The 22,831-nt window shown below is 43.7% G+C and overlaps 1 protein-coding gene across 1 annotated transcript in view; it reads left to right on the top strand.

The window, feature by feature from the left end:
- PLEC (plectin) overlaps positions 1–22,831 on the top strand; it is a 523,889-nt gene that overhangs the window by 263,756 nt on the left and 237,302 nt on the right. The window contains 1 exon segment of the mRNA XM_033935291.1: positions 1–3,597. Coding sequence (XP_033791182.1) covers positions 1–3,597 — 3,597 coding nt within the window.

Here is a 22,831-nt window from a genome sequence, read left to right as displayed (position 1 = left end):
AAAAAAGACTTGCTTAGGCCAGGCACAGCTCTTGTTCTTCTGGAAGCCCAAGCTGCAACTGGTTTCATAACCGATGCAGTGAAAAACCAAAAGCTGTACGTTAACGAGGCTGTGAAAGCCGGTGTCGTTGGACCAGAACTCCATGAAAAGCTTCTCTCTGCTGAAAAAGCAGTAACCGGGTATAAAGACCCATATTCGGGAAAAACCATCTCGGTTTTTGAAGCTATGAAAAAGGGACTTATTCTTAAGGATCACGGAATTCGTATTCTAGAAGCTCAGATAGCCACAGGTGGCATTATTGACCCAGTGCACAGCCATCGCGTCCCGGTAGATATTGCCTACAAGCGGGGTTACTTTGATGAAGAAATGAACAAGATCCTGTCTGACCCAAGTGATGACACTAAAGGTTTTTTTGACCCAAACACCCAAGAGAACCTCACCTACTTGCAGCTAAAGAAGAGGTGTATTAAAGACCCAGAGACAGGCTTGTATCTCCTATCCCTGAGTAAGCAAGCAAAGCCTGCAGCAGTGGAGGCAGCTCCAAAATACAGCGAGGACGAAGCTAAGAAGGTGTTTGAGGAAACAAAGATTGATATCCCTATGGGTACCATGGCAGGGTCTTCTATGACCTTGTGGGAATTAATGCATTCTGACTTAATCCCAGCTGATGAAAGGGAGAGACTGATGAAAGAATTCCGAGCGGGTCAACTAACAAAAGAGCGCATGATTATCATCATCATTGAGATCATCGAGAAGACTGAAATTGTTAGACAGAACGATTTGCACTCCTATGACTTTGTCCGCCACAGGATCACTGCTGAAGAGCTTTATGAGTCCAAGATTATTACTCTTGAGATCTATAACATGCTGAAGGAAGGATCTAAAACCATTCAAGAGATTATACGGATGGAGACAATTTGGAAATATTTGTATGGAACTGGCTGTGTTGCCGGCATCCAAATTCCTACCACCAAAGAGATAATTAGTTTCTATCAAGCACTGAAGAGAGGTCTTATCTCCCCTGAAGTAGCACATGTATTGCTGGATGCCCAGGCTGCCACCGGCTTCATTATAGACCCTGTGAAAAATGAGATGTTGACGGTTGATGAAGCTGTCAGAAAAGGGGTGGTTGGGCCTGAATTACATGACAGGCTTCTCTCAGCTGAACGAGCAGTAACAGGCTATCGAGATCCCTACAGTGAGCAAATGATCTCCCTTTTCCAGGCCATGAAAAAAGATCTGATTCCCTCAGAGCAAGCACTGAAATTGTTGGATGCCCAGCTGGCTACAGGTGGCATAATTGACCCACGCTTTGGATTCCACCTACCAGTAGAGATTGCCTACCAGCGTGGCTATTTTAATAGAGAGACTAATGACAGACTTTCGGAGCCAAGTGAAATCAGGAGCTACCTTGATCCAAACACTGATGAGAAACTCAGCTACTTGCAGCTCCTCAAAAGATGCAAACAAGATGAATATAGTCATCTTTACCTGCTGTCACTGTCAGACAAGAGAAAGCTAACTTTCAAAGGTCTGAGAAAGCAGATCAGTGTGGAAGAGCTGGTCCGATCACAAGTCATGGATGAAACTACAGCCCAAAGGCTCCAGGAAGGGTTGACATCTATAGAAGAGGTTTCAAGAAACCTCCAAAGGTTTCTGGAAGGCACAAGCTGTATTGCTGGGGTCTATGTCGAGGCTTCCAAAGAAAGGTTTTCTGTCTACCAGGCAATGAAAAAGGGATTCATAAGACCTGGAACAGCCTTTGAACTCCTGGAAGCTCAGGCCGCAACAGGGTATGTGATTGATCCAATTAAATGCCTCAAGTTAGCAGTGGAAGATGCAGTACGAATGGGCATTGTAGGCTCAGAGTTCAAAGACAAGTTGATCTCAGCCGAGAGAGCAGTGATTGGTTACAAAGATCCTTATTCTGGCAAGTTGATCTCCCTTTTTCAAGCCATGAAGAAAGGGCTAATTCTAAAAGATCATGGAATTCGTTTGCTTGAAGCTCAGATTGCCACGGGCGGCATCATTGATCCAGAAGAAAGCCATCGCCTCCCGGTAGAAGTGGCCTATAAGAGAGGACTCTTTGATGAGGAAATGAATGAGATCCTTTCTGATCCTAGCGATGACACCAAGGGATTTTTTGATCCAAATACAGAAGAGAACCTTACTTACCTCCAGCTCATGGAAAGGTGTATCACAGATCCAGAAACTGGACTCTGCCTTTTGCCCCTGAAGGAGAAGAAGCGTGAGAGAAAGACCTCTTCAAAGTCATCAGTCCGCAAGCGCAGGGTAGTTATTGTAGATCCTGAGACCGGCAAAGAGATGTCTGTATATGAGGCTTATCGCAAAGGCCTTATTGATCAGCAAACCTACACGGAACTTTCAGAGCAGGAGTGTGAGTGGGAAGAAGTTACTATCTCCTCCTCAGATGGTGTTGTCAAGTCAATAATTACTGATAGAAGATCGGGGAGACAGTACGATATCGATGATGCCATTGCAAAGGGTCTTATAGACCAGTCCTCCTTGGACCAGTACCGTGCAGGCACCTTGTCCATTACCGAGTTTGCAGACATGTTGTCGGGCAATATGAGTGGTTTCCGTTCAAGATCATCTTCTGTCGGGTCATCTTCCTCTTATCCTGTGAGTCCAGCTGCTGCAAGAACACAACTGTCCTCATGGAGTGATCCGAGTGAGGAGACAGGCCCAATTGCTGGTATTTTGGATACTGACACTCTTGAGAAAATATCCATCACAGAAGCCATGCATCGCAGCCTTGTAGATAATATCACTGGCCAACGGTTACTGGAAGCTCAAGCCTGCACGGGAGGGATCATTGACATCAACACCGGGCAGAAGTTCTCTGTCACTGATGCTGTGAATAAGGGCCTTGTTGACAAAATCATGGTAGATAGAATTAACCTTGCTCAAAAGGCCTACAGTGGCTTTGAAGATCCAAGAACCAAGACAAGAATGTCTGCAGCACAAGCCCTGAAGAAGGGTTGGCTGTACTATGAAGCTGGCCAGCGCTTCTTGGAGGTACAATATCTGACTGGTGGACTGATTGAACCAGATCTCCCTAACCGTGTCAACTTAGATGAAGCTTTGCGAAAGGGTATCATCGATGCACGCACTGCCCAGAAGCTGCGGGATGTCAACACTTACTCCAAATATCTTACTTGCCCCAAAACCAAGTTGAAGATCTCCTATAAGGAGGCGATGGAGAAAAGCATGGTTGAGGATGGCAGCGGGCTGCGACTTCTGGAAGCCTCCTCCACATCCAGCAAAGGCTATTACAGTCCATATAACGTCAGTGGCTCTGGTTCCGCTTCCGGTTCCAGATCAGGTTCCAGAACTGGGTCACGGCCTGGATCCAGGAGAGGCAGCTTTGATGCAACAGGCAGCTCTGGTTTCTCCATGAATTTCTCATCCTCCTCTTATTCCTCCTCAAGCTATGGGCGCAGATACACTGCCACTCCACAAGAGAGCACTCTTGATGCAGCTGAACTGGTTCTTGCCTTGGCCAGCCTGAGCAGGGGCTGTAGTTGGGAAACCAGCAGAGACTTTTTAGCACTGCAGGGTCCTCATCCCACTGTGGCATGAGCCGAAAAACACAGGAAAACAAAACCCCCAAACATTCAAAGGAATGTTTCCACTTATCCTGCTCTGCATGTGGTGAAGCTGCTTGCTGAAAATAATTGAGTTTAGTTTTGAATTTTTTTTTTCCAATGTTTTATTCTTTTTCGTACTCCAAAAGCAGTGCCTAAAATGTAACCAAAAAAGGAAAAAACTGGAGAATATACTAAATATTACCAGACTAATATATTAATATATTCTTGTTCTTATGACAGTATTTGTATATTGAGTGCTAAGAGAACCCTACTAGAGTGGGAGTAATGTTGAAGATTTTTTTGGGGGGGGAGGGGAAGGGGTTGTTGCATAGCGTGCGTGCGTGTCAACCATCTGCAGAGCAGAATAAATGTAAAAATTAAAAAAAAAAAAAAATGCAGAAAGAACAGAGGAAGACAAGCCAGCGTAATAACCAAGACAAATACAGAGAAGCCAAACTTTTTAGACTTTGGTGCCGTGGACTTCTATGCACTTATCCAGCTTACCAGAGACTTTCTATTAAAGAAAAAAAAACCACAAAAAAAAAAAAATTATATATATATAAATAAAATAAAACCTATACCAGCTTTCTTCCATGACAACTGCCCTGCCCACCCTCATTCTAAAGAGAAGACACTATATTTTGCTTTTTGTTCTGCTGTCTATGCAAATATCACTCCACACTTCCATGCAACGGAGAAGAGACGCCCTGACAGACTGCTGGCTTTGGGACACTCTGTTGACCTTTTTCCTTATCCTGTTCAGTGCACACATGTCGCCATTCGCCGCCACAGCTCAGCTCTCGGGTGATTGACTAGGAGACCCTTAGGCCCGCATCTTCCCCACCGGCTCTGTACTCTCTGGCATGGGAGTGGAAGGGGTCAGGGGAAGGGAATTCCTGGCCTCCCGATTCCAGAGTGACCCTTGGAAAGAACGTTCCTCTCCTCTCTAGCTCCTCAGCCTTCAGCACCCAGCAGTCAAACTCCCACAGCTGTAAGTCCACACTGCATTTGCCTTGATGGATGGGTCTTCTGCCTGCCTCTTGCCTGCTCCAGCTCCCGCCGCACTTGAATGCTGTTCCCATAAGCTTCTGCTCGTGTCTACTCCTGAGCTAGGTTGCTTAACTTCCTGGTGTATTAAGCGAGAGTGGGAAGATTGTTGGGGGGGGGGGGGGAGAGGGAAGGAGAGCGCTGCTTGTTTTTCTGGGCTGTTTTTGAGCATGTGTTTGCATGTCATGTTATGCTGTTTACAGTCTTCCTATTGGTGTATCTGGGAAGTGTTCGTTGCCTTTCAATTGATTCTGTGTTACTCTTTTATTTAAATTAATAACACTACATGTCCTCCATCTAGCCCCGTGTGGAGAATCCTCCAATTCCAACCTATAAGAACATACGATGTGCAGTGCTGGGTCAGAACATTGAAGTCAACATCTGTCTCCAAGAATGGCCAGTCCAGGTCACGTAGAAGTCCCCCCAAAATACTAATGGGTGGATCCATTCCTTGCTGCTCCTTCTCGGAGCTGATGCTCTGTTCTTCTGCCTGACCAATAATTGCTAACGGAAGCTTGTCTCTTGCATTTTCTAAACTCACCTATGCGATTGATTTCAATTACATTCAACAAGAAATATATGTTGAGAGCAATACACAAAATGGCAAAATTGAGCATTGTTTTTATTACAGGTGACACAATAATGAGATGCAAAGCGTACAAAACACCTCATCTGTTGTGTAACTTGGCACAATGCAGTACTCCAGGAAAAATAATGCCATCTCAAAGCTGGCGTTAGCTTCCCTGCCTGGGAGCATAAGACCCTATCTTCAAGGGGACAGGGCCATCAAACAGATGTGCGATCGGCGGGACCTCCTTCCTTTAGGAGAAATGCTCTCTGAGGATACCCTGAAGCCCCTCCCCCAAAGTGATTAGGCCACACCACTAGCCTCCACTGGACACTCCACTCCCAAGCTCCCTCTCCCTTGCTTAGGCCTCCCTCAGCACCTGCTTTCAGTAAGCACTGGTGGATCAGGAGTCTTTGGACAGGAGTGATCCCCAGTCCCTCCTCTCCCCGCAAGTGCAGGCTTCAAATTGGTATCCACAACCAGTAGCCCTTATGCGGCAGCTTGACTTGTAGTGGTAGTACCTTGAGACTACCACTAGGGTTTGCGGATACCTTTTGAACCTGGAACAATTGCTCTGTGACTATTGGACCACCAGTGGTCACTTAAGAAAGGGTAGGAGCATGTTGGGGTCCAACAGGAAGTAGAAGGACACTTACAAAGGATCTTCAAAAAGTTTCCACATTTTTATAAACACTATTTATTAAATATCTGTAAAGCAAGTTACATCACTGCCTGCAAGGTGAGCCGGCTTGACTGACACATTCTACAAAACAAACACCCTCTTACCACTTCTCCCGCCCCAACCATTCCCTGCGAAAATATGAAAGTGCGGAAAGTTTTTGAAGAGCCCTCTTTTGCATCTTTGGGGACGTGATGGCCTGGGAGGGTTGGAGATGTCCTCAGAGTAGGGGGCCAGCCTCCCCAGGAGCAGACGAATGCAGCTTGCAAGGTCGATCGCAAATTGTGTTATTGTTTCACCACACAGGTTACTAACATGTGCTATAATTTCCCTCTGTGCATTGACTGAAAAAAATGTTTCCATAACTTTGTCGTAAATAGTTTTGTGATGGGCTCCCTAATCCCTAGTACTGGTTGAAAGGATAAACAACCCTGTCTTCTGTACCCGTAGAAAAGGTGGCCTTGTGGGTGGAGTTGGATTTTATAAAATGCATACTTATGTGCTTAGTTTATATAAGTTTCAAGTTTATTAAATACTTGATACACTGTCTATCACAACATATCTAAATGGTTTACAGTAAAAAAAATAAAAGCAGCTCTAGCTAAAAATCAAGGGGGAGGAGACTAACACGAAACCGGGAGGGAATGGGAAACTCGTATAATTCCATCGAGATGATAAAATTTATAACGAGAAAGGATGGGAAATCACAATAGAGTGGGAATCGCTTCTTAGGAAAAGTTTGTCAACCTCAACTGGAAAGTTCAGTGTCAGACTCTAAAGGCATCTTTGCAGAAGAAAGTTTTGAGTTTACAGTAGATTTTAATTTCTCCAGAGAAGATTCTAAGCTAATATACTGTACACAGGCATAAGAGCAGGTGGACATTAGTGAGAGAGTGTTTCTGCACACATGGGGATGGATCTGGTAAGAGCGGATAGCGATGGTTTTAAGAAAGGTTTGGACAAGTTCCTGGAGGAAAAGTCCATAGTCTGTTATTGAGAAGGACATGGGGGAAGCCACTGATTGCCCTGGATCGGTAGCATGGAATGTTGCTACTCTTTGGGGTTCCAGAATCTTGTTACTCTCTGGGATTCCAGAATCTTGCTATTATTTGAGATTCTGTATGGAATGTTGTTACTCGATTCTAGAATCTTGTTACTCTCTGGGATTCCGGAATCTTGCTACTCCTTGGGATTCTGAATGGAATGTTGCTACTCTTTGGGATTCTAGAATCTTGTTACTCCTGGGATTCCGGAATCTTGCTATTTTTGAGATTCTGTATGGAATGTTGCTACTCTTTGACATTCTAGAATCTTGTTACTCTCTGGGATTCCAGAATCTTGCTATTCTTTGAGATTCTGTATGGAATGTTGCTACTCTTTGACATTCTAGAATCTTGTTACTCTCTGGGATTCCGGAATCTTGCTATTCTTTGAGATTCTGTATGGAATGTTGCTACTCTTTGACATTCTAGAATCTTGTTACTCTCTGGGATTCTGGAATCTCGCTATTCTTTGAGATTCTGTATGGAATGTTGCTACTCTTTGACATTCTAGAATCTTGTTACTCTCTGGGATTCTGGAATCTCGCTATTCTTTGAGATTCTGTATGGAATGTTGCTACTCTTTGACATTCTAGAATCTTGTTACTCTCTGGGATTCTGGAATCTTGCTATTCTTTGAGATTCTGTATGGAATGTTGCTACTTCTTGGGTTTTGGCCAGGTACTAGGAACCTGGATTAGCCACTGTGAGAATGGGCTACTGGGCTTGATGGACCATTGGTCTGACCCAATAAGGCTATTCTTATGTTCTTATAAAGGCACATGGAAAATAACCCAAACAAAAAACGGGACAATAGTATTTGGTGAAAACTGTGAAGGATCAAACAGCAAACAAGAGAAAAAAAACCCGGTGACCACAAAATCTTCCTGTGCTGGAAAGCTAAGTAGTCAATGAGAGACCAAACTGGAGTCAAACTCCAACCCAAAATCTCTCCTTTTTCAATCATAGCACATGAAACCGTCTTTGAAATAGAAACACCACACTGTCCTCTGCAAACTTTACAACCGTCCATATGCATTTGTCTTTGTAAACACGTAGCGGGTTCGGACGCGTTGTGCCGGAGCTGCTTCAGAAACCCCCCGAAACAGGAGCTTTACACTATGCTGGTCTCGCTCTGTATTTTTGCTTTCTTATTTTAAAGTTGAACACACATGGACAGGTTTAAGTTTGCAGAGGACAGTGAGGTATTTCTGTTTAAAAGATGGTTTCACGTGCTATGATTGAGAAGGGAGAGATTTTAGGTTGGGGCTTGACTCCAGTTTGGTCTCTCATTAGCTTTTTCTGAGCACCACGTACCCTCTCTTTTATGAACGCATAGCGTGGGATTTAACACTGGCAGCGGCGGTAACTGCTTCGACCATCATAGAATTCCTATGAGCGTCGGGGCAGTTACCACCACTGCCGGCGCTAAAACTGACGCTACGCGTTTGTAAAAGAGTGGGTTAGTGTTCCAGCACAGGAAGATTTTGTGGTTACCGGGGGGAGATTTTTTGTTTGCCTGTAGAAAATATGCATAAAATAGGTGCCTTATTTCACATTAACTTAGGGGCACTGCTACATATAATTACCTCCCCCCCCCCCTTTTCCCCATGTTGTCTGAATGAAATTCAAATTGGGAACCTTCAGTTAGGGCCACATCTCAGGCCAGTAGCATAGGAAAGGGGAAGAGGTGGACATCCCTGGGTGCCATCTTGGTGGGGATACCAGCACCTCTCCATCCACACCCCCCCCCCCCCCCCCCCCCCGGTAGCTCTTTAAAGCTTCTCCAACGTGAGCAAGTTCTCTGGCCTGTTGCTTGCGCCAGCCTGGCTCCCCTCTGAAATCACTTCCTGGTTGCAGGTCCAGGAAGTGACATCAGAGAGACCCAATGTTGGCTCAAGCAGCAGGCCGGAGAAGGGCAGAACAACCCAGAATCAGCCCAAGCATTTATTTATGCCTGCCATTGTATAATACGAGCATGAACATCTGCTCCACTCAGACTATGTCCCTGGAACCCCCACTCGCAGATTATTTAAAAGGAGGGGTAATCTGGTGATGCCCATAGTTATAAGCATCTGTGTTTCTTTAGGGGAGCAGCTGAATGGCTGAGAACCAGAGGAGCCCAGTTCAAATCCCACTTCAGCCCCTTGTGATCTTGGACAAAGTTACTTACTTAACCCTTCGTTGCCTCAGATTGTGAGCCTACCAGGGACAGAAAGTATGCTTAACTCCCTGGGTTATTCCCTGGGTTATCTCAGCAGTCCATGTATCTCCCTTGACCCATCTTGCTCCTTTCGCGATTATAGTGACAGAGGAGATGGCCCGCTGCTGAAATTCTACTGTAGCAAATCAATAAATTCGACATTCAGTTGAGATTATTTACTAGGGTACCATCAGCAGTGCATTGGCTGATTTTTTTTTTTTTTTTTCCTTACCAAAGCCAGCGTGGATTTAGCCTCATAATGTATGAAATACTTAGGCCCTGTTTTACTAAGCCAAGATAGAGATTTCTACTGCGGCCCTGGGTGTTAATGCTCGGACGCTGCTCTGATGCTTATAGGAATTCCTATGAGCATTGAACCATATAGCACTCCAGGCTGCACTAGAAATCACTATTGCGGCTTAGTATAAAGAGGGGGGGGGGTTAATTAAAAGTAAATCAACTGATACAGTGTATCTGGATTTTTAGAAAGCTCGTGAGCGATTCCTGAGGCAATTAAAATGCATAATACCCTAAGTGCCTCCAGCAACCCCATTCGTTTATCCATGCCTTCTGGTCTTGTGTGAAAATCAAACGTTTTTGGCGGCAGGTTGTAACATATGTGGAGAGCGTCTTTGGTACTACATTACCTTTTTCTGCCGCTGGTCTCTTGCTGGATAAGTATGAGGCCTTCCGCTTGTCTGATTTGGGTCAGCGGCAGTTTATGAGACGGGTGGGGGTCTTGGGGAAGAAAGTAATTCTATCTGTCTGGATTGGGGAACTTTCTCCATCCTTTTGGGAATGGAGGAACCGTTTGCATGCTCTGCTGCTGCTGGAGTGTAAAGATGCGTCTTATAGCTTACGACGGAGGCGACTCTTTCTTCGGATCTGGGATTCTTACCTTTTTTCACTCTCACCACGGGCTAGAAGTGACATTCTAAATTCCTTGTGACTTTTTCGGAGACCTGGGCTTGTGTTCCATCCTTGAGGGGCGCCAGGTATGCTTCTTTCTCTTTCTTTCTTCTTCTTCTTTGCTCTCTTCCTTCTTTCTTTCTGTGTTGGTGTTCCTTATTGTCTTGGGCAGTGGGCTATCTGAGTCCAAGCCTACTGCACTCACTTTTTCTCGTCTCAGACTAGGGGGTTTGGGGGGGGGGGTGGTGTGGGTGGGATTGTTGGATCTCCTATTTTGTTTCTGCTGTTTTCCATTGTTACTGTGGTTCTGACCTATTGGTCTGTTCTGTGTTATTTGATAATAATAAAAATTGATTCAACATAAAATGCATAATAACATAGTAAATGACAGCGGATAAAGACCTGAACGATCCATCCAGTCTGCCCAACATTCATGGTTAAATTGTGTTTTCTTTACAGTAGACCATAGTCTTTAGGTTCCCACTGTTGGATTTGCCATTGAAGTCCACTCCAGCCTCTCCTAACCATCCTGTCACTGGAGCTTCTATCAAGGCCCTCCCCAGCTCATCCTAAACCAAATCACCATATACGGGACATCCAGTACCGGCCTTAGTTTGTATTATACCATTCATTTTCAAATTAGAGATCCTTCTGTGTTCATTCCATGCTTTATTGAATTCCGTCACCGTTTTCATCTCCACTAGGTCCCTCGGGAGGACGTTCCAGGCATCCACCACCCTCTCCATGAAAAAAGAATTTCCTAACGTTACTCCTAAGTCTGCCACCCCCCAACCTCAATTCATGCCCTCTAGTTTTACCATTTTCCTTTCTCTGGAAAAGATTTGTTTCTATATTAATACCTTTCAAGTACTTAAACGTCTGTATCATATCTTCTCTCCTCTAGAATATACAAATTCCAATCTCTTCTCATACATCTTTTGACGCAAGCCCATACCATTCTCATGACTTTTCTCTGGACCGCTTCAAGTCTTTTTACATCCTTAGCCAGAGACGGCCTCCAAAACTGAGCACAGTATTCCAGGAGGATTTCAATTTCTAACAAGATAGAAAATAGAGGGTAGGGTTAAGTGATCAATATTCTCAATAGAGAAGGGTTAAATAGTGGGGTTCGCTAGGGATGTGTGCTGGGACTGCAGCTTTTTAACTTATATATATAAATGCCCTGAAAACGGGACCCCAGTATTCAACCAGTGGCAATTAGCGTTTTGCTGACTGCAGCCACCTCCGGTAGCACGAACAGCAGCCGGTTGCCCTGGGAGTGACTCACTAAGATGCTGGATGGTTGTTAGAGGTTTCTGGAGCCATGCACACTTTAGTGCCTCTGGCAGTTGCTGACAGGGGGCGTGCTCCCAAGTGTGCTCAATTGGGTTGATGTCTGGGGAATTTGGAGGCCAGGGAAGTAGCTGTAAGTCTTGGTCGTGTTCTGTGAACAATTCTGACAGGATAACATGTCACATTGTCCTTTTGAAAGATCCCATTGGCCATAGGGAAGACCGTCAATATGTACAGGTGTACTTGATCGGCAAGGATGGAGAGATGCCCATATTGGTTGAAAGTGCTTTCCAAAGGTATCAAAGGACCCAGACCATAACGCTGCTGTCACAAGCTTCTGTACATCCAACAATGGTTTCCTGGGTGTTTGTTCTCGGTGGTTTCAAGCCTAATATGTCACATTTTGAGCTCCATCCATTTGAAGGAGCTCAAAATGTGACTCATCGGAGAAGACAACCCTCTGCCAGTCAAGTGTAAGTCCAATGTCAGTACTCCTGTGCAAATTTCAGCCGTTTGTAGCGATGGGCCCTTGTGAGCATGGGTGCAGTCACCAGCCATCTGCTCCGGAGCCCCATGTACAACAGGGTTTGCTGCACAGTCATTTTGGGGACACATCTGGAAATCCACTGGTTCATTTGGTTGATGAGTTGCTCCATGGTAGCATGCCAATCAGCCCACACCGACTTGCGCAGCTAATGTGTACCTGTCGCATCGAGGGCTTGTATTGCCACACAGTTACCACGTCAGGTCATTGAAAAAGGTTCATTTGTCCACTCACGGTACAGTTTAACCACAGCAGCCAGTGAACAGTTCACAAATTCTGCCGTGTCTGAAAATTCTGCTGCCCTTGGCCCAGGAACCGATGATCATGACTTTTTCAATGTCTGATTAATTGTAGTTTTTCCACGCATGACAGCCATGGTTGCTATATTGGCAACTTACTGACATGCCACCTTATATATCCACAAAGTCTGCACGTGACATGTGCATTCATTCATTGGCTATGTGTCCCTGATGTCAGAGGTAGGCGGTGGTCATACTAATGTGACTCGACCGTGTATAACTCCCTGCCTTGTATAGATTTGATGTTGGCAACTGGAGAAAAACTCAAGATCGAGAGAACATCAAAGGTGTTGGGTGTAATTATAGACTCAGATCTTACCTTTACTAACCAGATTAATTCCTTGGTTAGAAAGTTTTTCTTCAGACTAAAACAATTAAGAGCAATTAGATCTGCTCCGAGTCAGGCTAGCTTTGGGGACAGTAGCTCAAGCAATCCTGCTCCCTTACTTAGATTACTGCAATTCCTTGTATTGTGGCATTACTGAAAAAGAATGGGGGAGATTACAGCTCCAAAATATGGCTGCCAGACTAATCTTCTGATGAAGCCAATTCAAGAGCGTTACCCTGCTCTTAAGGGAATTACACTGGCTACTCGTAAGGAAGAGAATTCAATATAAAATTGCATGCGTGATCCACAAAGCCATTTAAGGGGAGATTTCCATAGGAATAATTGTTATGAACTCTTTTTTTTCAACTCGGGATTGATGCAGCACTTTAAGCTATCTTTCCGTTCACCTTTGCATGTACACCGAAAAAAGTTATAGGAAGTTTTTTTTTCACCCAAAGGGTCGTGGACACCTGGAATGCGCTACCGGAGGAAGTGATCAGGCAGAGTACGGTACAGGGATTCAAACAGGGATTGGACGGATTCCTGAGGGATAAAGGGATCGTGGGATACTGAGAGAGGTGCTGGGATGTAACACAGGTATAGAAAGCAAACCAGGTAATAAGTATAGAAACCCAACAGGTCGTGCATGTGCAAGACCAGAGGGTTAGGACTTCGATGGGAAGATAGGACTCAATGGGAAACCAAGGTGGCAAGGGGGCCCCTTCTGGTGATTCAGACAGGTCGTGACCTGTTTGGGCCGCCGCGGGAGCGGACTGCTGGGCAGGATGGACCTATGGTCTGACCCGGCGGAGGCACTGCTTATGTTCTTATGAATCCACTTTTGTGTTACAAGGTCCCAAAATTTGGATCAGCCTCCCACAAAACCTGCATCAACCAGACACATATTACAACTTCAGGAGAATGCTAAAGACTCGTCTCTTCTCATCAAGCCTTTAATTCAAAATACAAAGACATTTCTACTTCTTCAAACCTGTAATTAGAAATTTTGTTGTAAACCGCATTGATTCCTTGTCAAAACTTACAGTATAGAAGAAAATGGTTATCTTTAAACGGTTAAGTGCTGACTCTGTCCCCTGAACCCCCCTAAAATAGCAAGTTTGGTTTGGGGGCTGATAGGGCATTTTCAGAGGTACTGCCCGGTTAAGTGCCACTGAAAACGCCTGGTCAGTCCCAGACGGGCAATTTAAAGGGCCAGGAGATATTCCTAACCCGTTAAATCATTTGAACATCAAACCCAGAAATAGCAAGCAAAGAGATAAAATTTGTAGATGCCACATTATTATTCAAAGTTGTTAAGTCATGTAGACTGTGAGGCTGAAAAGGTTAGGGAGAAGAGATGGCTGAGGGGAGAAATAGCAGAGGTTTTTAAAAAAAAATCCTGACTGGAGTTATCTTTGATAAAGATCTTACTTACCATGATCAAATCAGTTCCTTGACCAAAAATTGCTTCTACAAACCTCATCTAATTTGATCTATAACCTCTGTTCTTGAACCCTCTTCAATCCAAATTCTAATTCACTCTCTAATCATTTCACATATAGACTACTGCAACTCTCTTTAATACGGTATAACTCAAAAAGAAATCCGTAATTACAACTGATCCAAAATACCGCAATCAAACTCATTTTTAAGGCCAAAAAATATGATCGTTACTCCACTTTTCTGGGAGTTACACTGATTACCGATCTCTCACTGAATTACATATAAAATTCTCCTCCTAACTTTTAATATTAAGACCTCTCATCTTCCTGGCTTTTTAGACAAATATCTTACTCTACATACCCCTTCTAGGGTCATTAGATTCACGAATCAAAACCTATTAACAGTACCATCAATAAAGGACCTATATTACACCAGAAATTCCATTTTTTCAGTAGTTGCACCTTCGCTCTGGAACACAATGCCATTCCATCTTCGCAATAAAGATTCCCTAACCAAATTTAAAACAAATCTTAAAAGCTTTCTCTTTAAAGATGCCTACCAATAAGTAGGAAATAAGTGTGAGAGAGAAAAAAAAAACACTTTTAAGAAGCGATGTTTGTTTATAAAAAAAAAAAAATTTTCCTCTCCACAATGGTTATCCAGATACTTGCTAGTGTCCGACCACCTGTAATCACTGACCGCTCAGTGACCTCCTATCTATTTAGTTTACAGTAATTCACTGATTGTACAGTTATTCTTCATTGTGAACCGCCTAGAAGTCGCAAGATTGTGGCAGTATAGAAAAATAAAGTTATTATTATTACTTCCCCTCCCTTTTACTTTTATTTATCATTGTAATTAATACTTTTCTATCCCCCCCAAAAATCCTCTCGTTTCTAATCAGTCTCAGTTGTCATAGTTTTAAGTTTACCCATATTATTTTATTTTACCTATTTATATTAAACCTTTTTAATTTTTAATATTATAAACCGCCCAGATACATGTGATGGTCAGTATATCAAGCCATGAATAAACTTGAAACTTGAGTGGAATAAGTATATGCAGATCGGTTCTTTACTCTTTCAAAAAGTACAAAGACTAAGTAGGTCCACTTGAAGCAAATCAGATATATTTTTTCCACTTGAACTAAGTTCTCAAATGTATTACCAGATAATGCGGCAAAAAAAACATTTAGCGTAGCTGGACTGAAAAAGAGAAAATATTCATTCACGTTCCCGAAGGAAAAGTTCATAAACCATTATGAAGGAGACTTTGGGGAAGGTCATTGCTTATCTCTGAGAGTTGGTTGCATGGAATCTTGCTACTTTAGGGGATTCTGCCAGGTGCTTGTGACCTGTGGACTGGCCACTGTTGGAACTTGATGGACCTTTGATCTGACCCAGTATGGCAATTCTTATGTTCTACCTTGGCTTTTTTTAAATTGAATAAATTTGCTGCCGATGTGGAATCTCTTCCTTTCCTTTGGTCATCCAGACTTCTTTATTCTCTCTCCTTAGACATCTCTTTCCAGCCCCATTAAAGAAGGCCTTTCACCTCAGGGAGAGTTCCTCAGCTGGGTGTCCGATGTCAGCAGATCTTGGGTCACTCCAGCGGCAGGGCTATCTTGTCTCATGCAGGTGAGTTATAAAGTCTACTTTGAGTAGGGTCTAAGAGATGGAGGAGAGCATTAGGGATGGAGAGTCTGAGGACAGGGAGCTAGTGGAAATGGAGAGCTCAGAGGATAGAGGGTCATTGGGAATGAAGAGTTTAGGTAATGGAGGGCCAGTTGGAACAGTGCTTTCTGAACTAGTAAAGGTGTCAAGTTCTGAGATACCCTCAGGAACCGTTTGAAGAGTGTTATGTGTTCCATAAAACATTATAGATGCAATGATATAAAGGGAAAATTGAGATGCAAGTACAGTATGTAGAAACCCACCACACCAAGGACAATGTGTGGGTATGTATGTGCGTTGTGTTTGTATGTGGGTGTGCCAAAGATTTCAGGAGTTGGAACAAAAAATTGTTTTTCCTCACCAACTTTCTTTCACCTTTTTTACTTTTGCTTTTTCTGAAACAATTACACAGGCCAACAACAACAACAAAAATTATTGGTGCCTTGGGTTTTTTGACCTGTTCTTGGGGTTATTTGGGGTGCTGATTCAGAAAATTGCTTTGCAGAGACCACATCAGCTCTAGTTTCTTAGATAGTATGGGATAGTACCATAGATATGCCTTTGGGATAGTAGAGCCAAAAAAGATTGGCCTCTGAGGGAATATATGGTGGTTGGAGGACAAAATGTACCAATGAACCTTTGGTAGCACGAGAGAGAATCCTACTAACACCACTACATATGAAGCTAGGCCTGATGAAACAATTTGTAAAGGCTTTGAATAAAGACAGTTCGTGCATTGAATACTTATGGTACCTGGACTTACCATGGAAAAACTGAAGGCAGGAATTTTAGATGGTCCACAGATCAGATAACTTATAAATGACCCACATTTCATAGCATCAGTGAATGAAATCAAATCATGTGCCTGGTCTTCATTTGTTCTTGTTGTGAAAAACTTTCTTGGCAACCAGAAGGCAGACAACTACACACAATTAGTAGAGGATATGCTCTTTCATTTCAATAGGCTTGGCTGTAACTTGAGTGATAAAGTCCATTACCTGCACAGTCACTTAGATCGCTTTCTAGAGAATCTTGGTGACTTAAGTGAAGATTTCACCAAGACCTAAAAACAATGAAAGCCAGATACCAAGCAAGATGGCCGACTATTGTTGGAATCTTATGCGGGATTGTTCTGGCAGATCCCACTCTCGGAAGTCTTACAAAAGGAGTTTCTTGTGTGTCGAATGACTGGAAAGTTTGTATCATAAATTTTTTTCTTTTGGTATGAAATAAGTAGATTTTCATGTTGTACACTTTTAATTTTTAATATGTTTCCTTCATGCTTAAAAGATATTAATTTAAATGCTACATTAAAATTTCCAGATTTTTTTTTTTTTTAAATGGGCGAGCAGAGTGAAGGAGTGGTATATGGCACATGTTCTGCATCCCAAAACCTAGAGATGATAGGAGAAAACTGGTGCCATTTTTGGAATCAGCAGGTCAAATATACCCAGAAACAGGTCTAACATTTGAGGCACCAAAATGAGTGTTGGCTTGGATTGTTTTATCTAGTTTTCCATTTTTTTTTTCTTTTGGTTCATATTTGTTGCCTTTTTTTGTAAGATTTTCTTTCTAGAGGGATTCTTTTCAGCTTCTCCTATCTCTTCTACTCCTGGGATAGTGTCTGTCTCCTTTCCCGCCTTTTCTGCCTGTTCTGTTCCTCACCTTCTTTTGGCCAACCTTTGCTCTAGTCATCCTGGACCTTGGAAATGGGTCTCCTACAGCGGGCTGGCTCTCAGATCTGTCAGTTGCCACAGCAGTAGCAGCGGTTCATTTCAGGCCCTAGGCTAGCCATAGCGGGGAGTTCTCCTGAGCGACCTGGGACCCAATGCTTTATGTGAATGCAAGTTGAGGAGTATTTTTCATTTAAGTTTGGTTATGTTGTTTCATCTCATCTACTGAGTTTCGTGTGTCATCTCATCAAAGCCCATTTTCTTTCTTCTTTGTTGGCTTTATTTTAGTGAGGACGGATGTCCGTGTGACCATTTGTTCTTCATTATGTGATGTGGAATCTGTTGCCCTGTACTGGAGGAAAGGGACTGGAAACCAGCACCGAAGACTCAGAGCTAGTACAGAGGGAGGAATTATGACCTGGATTTGGTGGTGGGGGGGATCAATGGACCCTTCTTTGGTCCTGGCATAACTAAGGCGATGTTTCATTCCCATTGACAAGAGACTCTTCCCATCAAGCAGCCAGGCATAGCTGTGCTCTTGGAACCATCTTGTAGGCCTTGGTTAATGAAGCTCTATAAAGGCTGGGCGGGGAATCTTATATGAAAAGGAAGCTCCCTGCTGCTGCTGGACACCCGGATCACCTGGAAGTGGGAGGAGGGAGTGGAGGAGGAAAAAATGGGAACAGTTCTCTGCTGAAATGAGCAGCAGCGGGTCCAGCAGTGAGCGCTTCTGTTAGGACACCAGGCTCTGGAAACATTTAGTCAAACCTGTTGGCCCAGCTGGACGGGCAGCTCTGCAGGCTGCAGCTGGAATTGTCCTCTGGCTTAGCACTGCAGTCTAATGCCATTCCATCAGCAGGAAAAAGGTCTAAAAAATGTTTTTCTCTCATCTGGTTGTGAAGCTGTAAAGGAGAAGGTGCCTCTGGGAGAAGGGAGAGTGATGTCCAAGACATCAGCATAGGACTTTCCACTTATAGGACTCTCAGGTGTACATAGGATCGCTCCTACACCCACCACGCAGTGGTAATGCTGTTAAATCTCCTTGCAACTTGAAAGCACTTTACGATAGAGGTTGTATGAAAGGAGAGTTAGACATATTAAACTCATCCCTTCCTCTTCTCTTCCAAAATTACTGTACGCTGTCTACAGCAATATACTGAGACTGATGGCCGTAAACGGCCACCCAAAGCTCTAAAGATCCGAAGCACTTGTCCTCATGATCATTATAAACAGCAGAATCGTTTTTTAAAAAATGCTTCCTCCCTCCCCCCTTCACCCTTTGGTTTCTGAGAGGCCGCAGCCATCCAGTTTCAGTACGTTGCTACGTGTAAAACGTTTTACCATTTAAACCTTTTGCTTTATATTTGTTTTTTTTAAATATTAATATTATAATTGTAGTTATGTTATGGTCTGGTTTTATCTTGCATGCCATACTGATGTTGGCAATAATATAATACGATTCGGGCCCAGCCCTGGATCGGTCTTGTGGGTCTGAGTATACATCTTTCCACTGGTGCCAGATACCTCCCCCCCCCAAAAAAAAAAAAAACCAGAGCAGTGGCAGTGGTGTAAGGAGGTCAACTCAGGATTTTTAAGGATGTGTCCTGCCAGGCTTTCACTGGTTCTCTTTTACAAGGGTGGGCAAAAACACTAAAAGAAATGAAATGCGTAATAACTGTATATAATCTGGTGTATGTAAAAAAAAAAAAAATGTGGCATGGAGCTACGGCCTCTCCAAAGATAGGAAATATGAACAAGGATGGTGTACGAAATAAACAGTGTGCCTCTCCTCTCTTTCCGTATCTGATTTTGAGTCCTTTGCATTGATCCTGGGAAAAATCTGGATGCCTGATGTTGGGCTAAGAGAAGAATTATCCAAAGAATGACACACTTGGGCCTTCCAAAGCACGCATGTCCCATCCTGAGGTGTGGCCAGAGGAACTTTAGGTGAACTGGGTCTACAACCAGCAGATGAGATTTAAATGTGGATAAATGTGCTGGGGGAATGGGATCGATTGATTCAGTGTAACAGGGCGATACTAATACTGACCAGAAAGAAGCCCCCAGGAATACTGGATGACCGAAGGCAGAAAATGATCAGTAGCAGCCGTATCTGTACACATACTGATGTGCCCGAAACAGTGATGGGACCAAAACTGAACGGGCGCCAGACTTGAACCCTGCACTCCAAATGTGGTCTGATGAACACCTAACGTTGTATAATGTACTCACGCCTTACTTCGGTCTCCTCTCTGTTTCGGGCGGTTCATAGTCATTCACGCACGAGACACCAGCTCGCCGACAATCGAGCGCAGATAATTTGGCACGTGACACCAGTGCACCGTGGGAAAACTTACTTTGAAAGAGCTCTGACGGGGGTCCCCACTACTTCATACTGTTCGCGCTGCCGTTGCGCGGGGTGTAACCCCCCACATTATAGAGAAAACTGAACTTTTCCTGAAAAAATCGGAAAAAGTTCCATTTTCTCTATAATGGAGGGTTCCAACTCCCCCAAACCCATCCCCCAACGGCAGTGCGAACAGTATGAAGTAAAGTGTGTGGGGGGGTGTTCCCCACTCACACCCCACTTTGGAGCTCTTTAAAAGTAAGTTTTCCCACAGTGCACTGGTGTCACGCGCTGAATTGTCTGCGCTCGATTGTCAGCGCGCTGGTGTCTCGTGCGTGAATGACTATGAACCGCCCGAAACAGAGAGGAGACCGAAGCCAGGCGTGAGTACATTATACCACGTTAGGTGTTCATCAGACCACATTTGGAGTGCAGGGTTCATCAGATCACATTTGGAGAGCAGTCTGGCGCCTGTTCAGTTTAATTATATCACACGAATGCGGTGGTTCTTAACCCAGAACACGGCCAGATAGGTTTGCAGGAGATAGATTTGACAGAGCAGACAAATCTACTTAATCAGTGGCATAGCGAGGGCAAGAGGCACCCTGCCCTCGTCTCCACCCCCAGTTGCTCAGGGCGGTCAACAACGTGTTCCTTGCGACCCTGTTGGCTCTCCCTCTGATGTCACTTCCTGTGCGCGGCACCCAGAAGTGACGTCAGCGGGAGAGCCAACAGGGTTGCTAAGAGGTATGGGGGAAGGGAAGTGGGGACTCATGGGAAGAGGCAGGGGAGGAGGGGTGTCGGCACCCGCACCAACACCCCCTCCCCTTCCTACACTACCGTACTTAATGCATATTCCTTTTGGATATCCTACAACCCCTGGGACTTAGCAGGTAAGTTTTGTACTAACACAGCTGCAAAGCAGACTCTTAAGGCTGGAGTTCTCAACTCAGTCCTCAGGATGTCCACACTGAATATGCATGAGATAAATCTGCATGCACTACTTCTATTGTATGCACATCTATGCATACATAGTCATTGTGGGCAAGCTGAGAACCCGATAGACCCCCCCCCTGCTCTAATGGGAAAATGATTTTACCACCCTTAACAAGGAAAGCAGGGAAATGAGGTGATGTAGCAGCCTACCATATGAATCAATTCAAAAGTCATTTGGAGGAAGATCTTGGTTTGCTGATAAAGCCACTGAGTCGGGAAACGTGCCAGGGGGAAGGCATTTATTATGCTCAGTGATGCCAACCTGGCCCCAGATATGCAGAACTGTTCCCCCTGCTCCTGAAGTACAAACGAGAGGCCTCTGTCGGGCTTGACGTGTCTCCGGTATCTCAGTCTTAGAGATATATGGAAAAGCTAAACCAAGGAAGCATCCATGAACATGAAATCATAGAATTCCCACGATGACTGTGTTCAACAGAGTATTTGACTGTGCAATGACTGTGGATTAGAAAAATGCAACTTTTTGATCTTGAGCTAAATTTTGATGTAAGAGAAATTCACTTGAAATTAATCTTGTAGCAAAATAAATCATGCCTGACAGGAAAGAAACGAGAAGAGCTGGCTTGCCTGAGTTGTAACTGAACAGCTGTGTCAGGGCCTAGCAGAAGTCTAGTGGCAGGAGGCAGCCATATTGAATGATTATCAAAAGCTCCTCATTTTGGTTTTGTGTCTGCAATAAATGTCATTTCTTGTAACAGGTTGGCAAGACACCGAAAAATAAGGTGAGATAAAAAAAACTATTGACAGGGCTGATCTTTTTGCCTCTCGCCCAGGAACAGTCAACAGGAGTCTGCAGAGCCCCATGAAGTTCTTTTGCCCTCCTGTCCTCATGGTAACTGGGAAGACAGGGATGGTGGGGCTGGATTAGTACGAAGAGCCATTCTGCTCCTTGCTCTAGGATTGATGGGTGCAGTGTACAAGCAGAGGAAAGGCTAAAGGGAATTGGGCTCTTCAGCTTGGAAAAGAGACGACTGAGGAGAAGTACGATTGAAGGCTACAAAATCCTGAGAATCATCGAATGGGTACAAGTGAATCCATTTTTTTACACCATCAACCTGGCTTTTCAAGTCAGTTAATGTTATCAATTTTTACCAATCTCGTCTTGATTTATTTCAGTTGAGAAAAGACTAGGGAAAGTGAACAGGCACCAGGGAAAACTACCCTTCAGGCTACCAGAGTGGCCTGTACCTAGCTTGAAAATAGACTTTTGTTTTGTACCTCCTGGTCAGGGTACCCTACCCAAAGAGCTTAGCTAGTGCGCAGGACAATTGGTGAGAGTCCACAGTTACAAGAACTATCTTAAATTTCTGAAAAGATAATTCCAGACAAACGTCCAGAGGTAAATTATTCCAAAGTGTAGGTGCAAGCAAACTAAAGCATGATTCACTAACAGTATCTAAATAGGTGAAAAAAGATTGGATGACCAACAGATTCTGACCAGATGACCTAAGGGTCACGGAGACAAATATTCAGGCCCATTCCCTCACCGTCCTTGCAGTCTTAATTTTCTTTCCCACATCTCCCCATTCAGAGCAGAGAGATGATTTTATAGGCCTAATGCATTGCAAATAAACATTTTAAGCCTGTAGTGGGAGGGAGGGGGAGGGTCGTCTAACTTTTATTTTTGTTGAAAGAACATCAATAAAAGTACAACTTGTGAGGTATGCTGGGTTCTGCATTCCACACATAAAGCCAAGCATCTGCTCAATGCTGGTGATATTTTAGACCAGAAAATTTTAATTCTAATTTTCCTGCGCAAAACATCAAGAAGAGCCCTCAGAATATCACACACAAAATTAGTGCTTTTTTCCCAGTATAAAAGCTGACCAATAGCAAGTTTCAAGTTTAATTTTATTTGATGTATCGCTTATTACAAACTAAGCGATTAACAAAATATAACAAACATTGTTAAATTATATATTATTGAACATTAAAGGGGTAAAATAACAGTATCTTAGTACTACTTTAACTAAAAGGAATTGGACACACAAAACAATATTAACATACTATGACACATATGGAATGAACATGAGGGCTTAAAGTTACAAAAATATTTTCCCGAGAGGGAGAAAGAGTGGTCTGAGAGGGGAGGGAGGAAACATTAGGAAGGGATTGAAAGTTCTAAGATAGAAATTAGCAATGAAGTGAATTTAGAGGTCA

Source organism: Geotrypetes seraphini, chromosome 2 (genome assembly GCF_902459505.1).
Source record: "Geotrypetes seraphini chromosome 2, aGeoSer1.1, whole genome shotgun sequence".
Lineage (NCBI taxonomy): Eukaryota > Metazoa > Chordata > Amphibia > Gymnophiona > Dermophiidae > Geotrypetes > Geotrypetes seraphini.
This window is presented reverse-complemented; position numbering and strand designations above follow the sequence as displayed.